At 36.4% G+C, this 7,583-nt stretch overlaps 1 protein-coding gene across 1 annotated transcript; it reads left to right on the top strand.

Annotated features, from left to right (window-relative positions):
* Positions 1-1,388: 1,388 nt before the first annotated feature.
* LOC149780381 (uncharacterized) lies at positions 1,389-7,363 on the top strand. The gene is made up of 2 exons (XM_089936369.1): positions 1,389-1,502; positions 4,535-7,363. Exon 2 carries the CDS (start codon positions 4,841-4,843, stop codon positions 6,650-6,652), a length of 1,812 nt encoding a protein of 603 aa, XP_089792495.1. The 5' UTR covers positions 1,389-1,502; positions 4,535-4,840; the 3' UTR covers positions 6,653-7,363.
* Positions 7,364-7,583: the final 220 nt, after the last annotated feature.

Raw genomic sequence — 7,583 nt, 5'->3', positions numbered from 1 at the left:
TTAGTCTAGCATTATAGCTATTAGTCTAGCAATATAGCTATTAGTCTAGCATTATAGCTATTAGTCTAGCAATATAGCTATTAGTCTAGCATTATAGCTATTAGGCTAGCAATATAGCTATTAGTCTAGCAATATAGCTATTAGTCTAGCATTATAACTATTAATCTAGCAATATAGCTATTAGTCTAGCATTATAGCTATTAGTCTAGCATTACAACAGAGGGAAATAATTAGAGACCAAAAAAAAAAATAGAATCAACTATGAAAGTGGAAAAAAAGTAAATAGAGGTTTAATATACTGACGTAAGAAAAGCCAATTCCACATAATGTCTTTGAAGTTGTAGTTCCTGTCAAAGAGTTAATGGAGCTAATATTGTTTAGTAGACAAAGTGAGTATTTTGAAAGCGAAAGTAATCTTCATAGGATACCGAATTACATTATTTCTTGGACGATCTTGATTTTCTCGAGGATGATATTGGTGTTGGGTATGGATCAATCTTTCCTTTTTCAGAATCGCCTCCGTGAACTTATGCCAAAACACTGAATGATGGCACAGAAGGAGATCGTCGTCTACACATTTCTGGTTTTTCTTTGGAATAGCCTCGTGATCTATAGATAAATGATTGCAAACATGTTTCAAAGAAATGTACATCAAATGTATGCCGTAGATCAATTGGTTTTCTCTTAAAGAAGATTTCATCAAGGCTTGATCTATACAACAAAATAGATTTTATTGTGAGAGTTCAGAAATCTTAAGCTACTAAATTTATGGTGTTTCCATGGAAACTGAATTAGCACATGGAGTCCCACAGACATTGTCTTGTTCAAGGTTCATTCAGTTTTCAAAATTGATCATGCTTTATAATGAACTACTAGTTCCTCTGAGGTCGCTGTTCAAGCAATTAAAATTTAATGTATTTTCATCACTGTACATGAAAAGTTCTCAACCGTTCACGTTTTGAAAATGTCATCGTAGGAAAGGGTCTTTGGTATTAATGCTGCACAAAGTGTGTGATTTCATTAGTTAGTGTTTCCTCGTTTATAGTCCTTATATAGACTATAAAATCATAAGATACGTATCAGGGGTTCAGGTATAGAACACCTCGTACATGCTATAGGTACAACAATACATTACACTGACTTTTCTAAAGAAAATTCACCTCAAATATGAATAAAAGGGTATACACGGCCAAACAAAAGAAAATATAGGAATAATAATGAAGCTTTGTAACTCACGTCGATTTCAAATATTGACCTTTGAATGGCATTTATCAATTATACCTGGTATAAAACGCGACGCCAATCCGTGATAGATTTTCCTTCAGTCTAATTTTAGATCACCGTTACTTTAGACTAACTGTGTTAATTAGGTAGATCAACATGGACGACACAATCAGAACAAATCGAAAGAAGAATTGAACGATATGACGTTCATTTTGTATGACCATCACTCTCAACGCATTTGAAGCAAAATCATAAAATACGACTGAAGCCACAATGAGGTATGTTACCGTCTTTTTCATGAAACTACATAGTATGTATTTCTAATCTAAAAGGAATATGTATATATACACAAACTATTTATTACCAGGGGACTCTCTCTCTCTCTCTCTCTCTCTCTCTCTCTCTCTCTCTCTCTCTCTCTCTCTCTGGGACAGCTTTATTTTCCCCAATTTACAAGAAGTCAAGGAATGTTATCCTTTGAGGTGAGCTATACAAAATTTATGATGATATTGTTTGTCGGTTATTTTATATAGAATTAACGCCATTTCTCATCAAGATAGGCTTACAAGGTATTCAGTATGGTGAAGGAAGAACCCGGGAAACCCCCGGTAAGACCCATATACCAAAGAGAAGTTACTGGCATTTTTTCTCGAACGCACGCGGACAGAGGAGAAATGGCAATGATTGATAAAGGCGACCACCCGGCCCCCCACCCCACCCCGCCAATACATTCAGATTGCTAAGTTTGCTTGATTGTGTACAAAACTGGTGAGGATAGCCCTGATAACAACAACAACAACAACAATAACAACAACTATGAGCCCATAGCGTTTGTTAGTTTAAAGCACATTTATTACGAAATATATGGTGACCATGTTGAGCTGGTGGAAGTCAAGATATTAATAACTTGATGATAATGACGATGACAACGGTGATGATAATTCTTATTGATGTGAACTGGTACATGTAATTCTTTTAATCCTAAGCACATATGTTAATAAAAAAAATCTTTCAGTATGTAGGAGAAAATAAATAAATAAATAAATAAATAAATAAGTGAACAAAAAATTAAAATAATACATGACTGCAGCTTTATAACTCTGTAAACTTAGAGACCCAATACTAACAGTCGTGTAGATAAACACGTTCATTTTCTAAATCCCATCAAACTCTACGGAAAAGGGGTGGGGTGGGATAGGGTGTGGTGGGGAGGGGTGGGTATGGGAGAAGCGTTGAAACCAAACTTTTCTCGGTAGGTAAGCAACGTCACTGCCTATTTTAGAGTTTTCACTGCAGTCGTTCATTCTCAGCTAAAATAATGAAACGGTAAAAATAATAGTGCCTGTGTGCTTGTCTATTGAATTTTAATTTATATAGTTTTCTTTCCTTTTTTTGCGAAACTTACCAAACTGGTGTAAGATTAAAATGCGTTTCTGCTGGGAAGTGTCTCAGGCCAGCTTGTGTTAGAAGTGGCATTTCTATAAGCGAAAGTGCCTTCTCTGTAGCATATCAGTTTGCATTGCAACTTATATTAGGACTAATATGATGCCTTCAGCAATGATTCCTACAATGTGATGTTTTTGGCGATAATGATTACCATGATTGAGAAGAAAATAAACGGACAGAAAAACAAGCACATTTATAGTCTTCCATCTGGTTTCTTTCATACACGCATTTATGAAGTCGTGTGTTTTAAACATGAAACTTTACTCTAAGAAAATTTCAAAAAGGATAGATGCCATTTAGCTAAAACTCAACTTGTCAATGAAATTGCAGTGATTGATTAAAATTAGACTTGGTTTTGCTAGTTGTGTGTGTGTGTGTGTGTGTGTGTGTTTCAAATGAGATGAGTGATCAAAAACAAGGGAGACAACTAGTATGATTTTGTTGAAATAGCAGGTTAAAATTACCACAAAATCATTGGAAACTGCTTCAAAATATCTTTTCAACTTCAGTAAAATAAATGAATAAATCCTATTTCAGTATGACATTCACCTGTCAAAAGCATGTCCTGTAGAATTGGTACCTTTCACGCTGTAATGTAGAAATTCCTATACATTGCTAAGAGTCATGTAAATGTACTTTAAATCCGGGTACTTCTTTCTTAGTGAAACGCTCCATAAAAAGTTGGCCGTTGGGACTTGATTTCACGCTTAACAAGAATTTATAATTCAATTTTAGTTCAGGACCTTATTAATGGCTAACCATTTATTTATTTATTTATTTTTATTATTTTTATTTGGAGGAGGGATGAGAGGCTTAGATTTTTTTAACCGCAAGATTTGTATGATATTTTTCTTAAAGTGTAAACTCTGGATATAATCTGTTCTCTTTTTTCACAAACCAGACTAAGAATATGTTTCTAAAGTTATTTGAGGGCCGGAATTTTACTCCCCTCCCCACCCCACCCCAACCAACCCCGACGAAATCTAAAAGATCAATTAACAGTCTAATTGCTCATAAAATTAAAAGGTATGTCCCAACCTTTTAAACAACACATGTTTGTTGTGGAAACAACTGTCAGCTGATCATTTTCCCGCATAAAGAGAGAAGACTGATCTTCATAGCGGTATTTGCTGTTGTTTGTTTTTAGTCCTTGACTATATTTCGATTTGTGCTAACGCCGCTCACCCTGTCTCTCCCACCCACTCTTTCATACTGAAGTTATAGTACTAGAAACATGGCCTTATGAGGAATTTTTTATTTAAATGAATATTTGTTTTTGTTGTGTTGACTGTTTTCTTACTACTGAAACAAATAATAGACGATAAAAGAATTTAATATAACAATAATTTCAAAATTTCAAAATCTCAAAGAAAGTAAAATATTTCCAAAATGTGTTACAAAAAAACAAGGCATCCATCAATTAACTGAACATGTTCATAAAATCTAGTGTCTTCCAAAAATTATATAACCTAGATTGTTTGAAGGTTTAGATTCATAATTATTGCGTTTGACCACGAAATTTAGAAGAAGAAAAAAGATGTTTTCATTTTATTCCAAATTAGCTGAAACTAATTATTTATTTTTGTTGGTCCTTTCGTAATTTTCGTCTCGTTATCAGTTAGTTTGCCAGACAATATTGCCAGTTCTTTGATCCAGTGACTTGCTTCGCTTTTAGCTTTGCTGTGTTTCTTAGAATTCATTGTCAGTCTACAGGTTCACTGCATGATGTAAATTGTAGCCTACAGTTTTAAAGCAAAACTGGGTCACTGTCACTTCACGGGTGACGAATTAGGCTTAGCGTATAATTTTGATATCCCGAAATTCAACAACTGGCTGGTTTCATACATATTTGTCTTTTTTCTAGCATGTCGGATAACGTACCCTCCATCTTCGTACCCGAATCCTTTCTTCTCTCTCAGATTCTGGACGACGTTGGACTGACTCAAGATGACCGCCAAAAAATGACGGAATTTGCAAACGTCCTTGAGATCTTCACAATGTTCACAGCATCTTCCAGGGCTTTGAGCGGTCCGTATACTTCTTTGGAAGCCGCTCAGAGGGCGCCACCACGCCTGATCTGCACTCCGATACAGATTACTTGTTCTGTTGGGAAAACGTACCGGTCATCACCGAGCTGTCTCAATGGACACCGCAGTTAGAGAATGGGCTGATGATAAGTGAAGAAGACACACATCCAGGATACGTAAAAATTCAACTAGTGCATTGTGACAAGCCAGAGCCCATATATGGAGTTGATTTACCTTTCTGCAGTCGCGATGCTGGAGGTCGGGTACTACGAATGAGCTTGGATTTCGTAAAACGAACATTTCAGAACGTCAGTGGTCCCGCCGAAACACGACCTTGGGATACGGGAATCATTAGTTCAGATTATGTCACGTGCAGACGGTGTATACAATGGCCACCACTGGCTGAAAACTGGCTGTTAAGAAGACGACCTTTCAACTGGCCTCCAAGCGCACAGCTACAAGAGATGAAGAAATATGGCTGTTTTGTTGTGCCAATAGGTCATCCACACAGCCTGTCTAGAAATGTCGAATGGAGATTGTCATTCACTCAGTGTGAAAGAGATCTGGTCAGAATGTTCAACAACACCCAGTTGAAGGTATTCGTGATTCTCAAAATGATAAAGACAACCTTTATTAAGCCAATGGTTGGAGACACATTTTCTACCTATCACTGCAAAGTCTGCGTTTTCTGGATGGTAGAAATAACTAATCCACGGATATGGAAGCCAGACAATTTGATTGTGTGTATTTTGATGTGCCTGAAAACCCTCTACCAGTGGCTGTCCGCGGGCTTTTGTCCAGACTATTTTGTACCCGAAAACAACCTATATGATAGAAAACTGTATGGCTCTGTGCTTGCCACTGTGCGCGACTTTATTGGATCTATAACGGAAACGACTGTTCTGTTGCGCCTCAAACAGATCACTCTAGATGACGTTGGAGAGAGACTCAAGCTTTGCATAGAAAAAAAATCGTTTCTACAACATACCACAGCTGCAGAAAAAAGAAATGAAGAGATAAATCTAAGGGAACGAGCTATTTTGTCAAATATATCTACTACTCGAGAGAAAACGCTCTTTTCAATACAGAGGCGCCAAACAAATCACTTTAAGGTCATGTCAACGTTACGTTCTATGATGCAGTCAGCGCAGCCTACGGCGGCTAAGGCTGCAAAACTTCTGTTTCCATTTATTGAGACCAATTGCGCATTCTATGCTATTGCTCAAGAACTAGAAAACAGTACACAAGGACATACCCCAGAAACGTTCCGTTCATTGATTACGAAGTTGGTGGAGGATTGTAAGAAAACAGACGTGACATCTGAAAAGCTGAAACTTGTTGGGGTTCTGATCTGTATCGGAGAAACGGTAAAAGCCATTGCTTTTTTGGACGAAATTAAGGAAGACTTAAAATCGCAATGTATCCGATTATGCGGCTGTTATGAAAACAAATTAAGAAAAAACAATGACTTTACAGAGAAAGTGATTACGGAAAATTGGCCAACGGAAGAACTCTTGCAGAAATGTGCTGCATACTGTGTCATGTACACAACGCTGGAGATGCCAATCGTTCCCAAGGCAATGAGAATGGAATTTTTTCGGATATCGGCCACTCCTGCAAGCGCCAATGCTGACAATGAGGTCACCTGGAGGCACATGGCTGTTGCAGATTCTGGCGCTTACATTCATTTTTTACAGTACCAATTAATTTATCAGCCGTGGAAGCTAAAGGAAAAGGAACAAATTCTTGCGGATCTGATGTGCTTCATTATACGTGATCCCGACCAAGCTCATAAGGAAACTTCATACAACCTGCTTGGCTATTGTTTGATGGAAGAAGGCAATCTGGATGAAGCATTCTGGTGTTTTGCTCGGTCAATTGAGATACGACCAATCCATAACGCAGCCATGTGGCACATATGCACTATTCTCTCAAAACTTGTCAACGACAAATGATTATATTATTGGATTTGCAAACGACCGTGCGATATCTACTGATGGAAACTCTAAATATATAAAAAATAATCTGAAAATAAAAAATCCCACCAAAAGCCACCCAAAAAACAACTACAACGTGGAATGGAAAAGACCATTTTAGGACTTTTGCGACAGAAGGTAATGGTCAAAGATAAATATGTAAGCTATTAAATCACGAAGCAATAATTGTCGATCATATTATTTGTATTTGTTCTCCATGATACCGAAACATGTATATCAGTGCACCTTAGTGGATGAAGTTGGGACATATGTATATCAAGTTTGAATAGAAGATTACACAAAGAGAGAAAATGTATCACAAGTATAATAGGAATTGTCGAAGTATACATTCTGCATGATATTTCGTATCATAAATGATTTATTTCATTCGCTGAAAAGAACTTGAGATCTTCGTAAACAGCGAATATTGTATTTTAAGAACCCAGACTTATGGGACTTGTTGTGTGTTTATTATGTCATGGTATCCATAATATCAATAGTGTCGTATACATAATATCAGTATTATAACGACTCTAAGGTTTAGAAGACACTTGTTAACAGTTTCATAAGCACGCCATAAGGTTTCAGAAAAAAGGTAGCCATGCTGGAGCAAAGTAAAAACATATAAAAGCACACATTAAAACATTGCATATATATATATATATATATATATATATATATATATATATATATATATATATATATATATATATATATATATATATATTTCTCTTTAGAGATGGTATGTCATAAATAGTATCGGCTGTATGCTACTGCATCTCTCTCTCATATATATAATATAAATACAATCACAATTCTCTCGAAACTGTTCAGTGAGGAAGAAGACATTATGGACTCAGGAGCATCTGCGTCCAAGGCAGTTTGACCAATAAAATTATGGAGCTGATGT

This window comes from Sinohyriopsis cumingii, chromosome 16, assembly GCF_028554795.1.
Source record: "Sinohyriopsis cumingii isolate HCF-2022 chromosome 16, ASM2855479v2, whole genome shotgun sequence".
NCBI lineage: Eukaryota > Metazoa > Mollusca > Bivalvia > Unionida > Unionidae > Sinohyriopsis > Sinohyriopsis cumingii.
The sequence above is the reverse complement of the archived record's forward strand: the minus strand, read 5'-3'. Positions and strand labels throughout refer to the sequence as shown.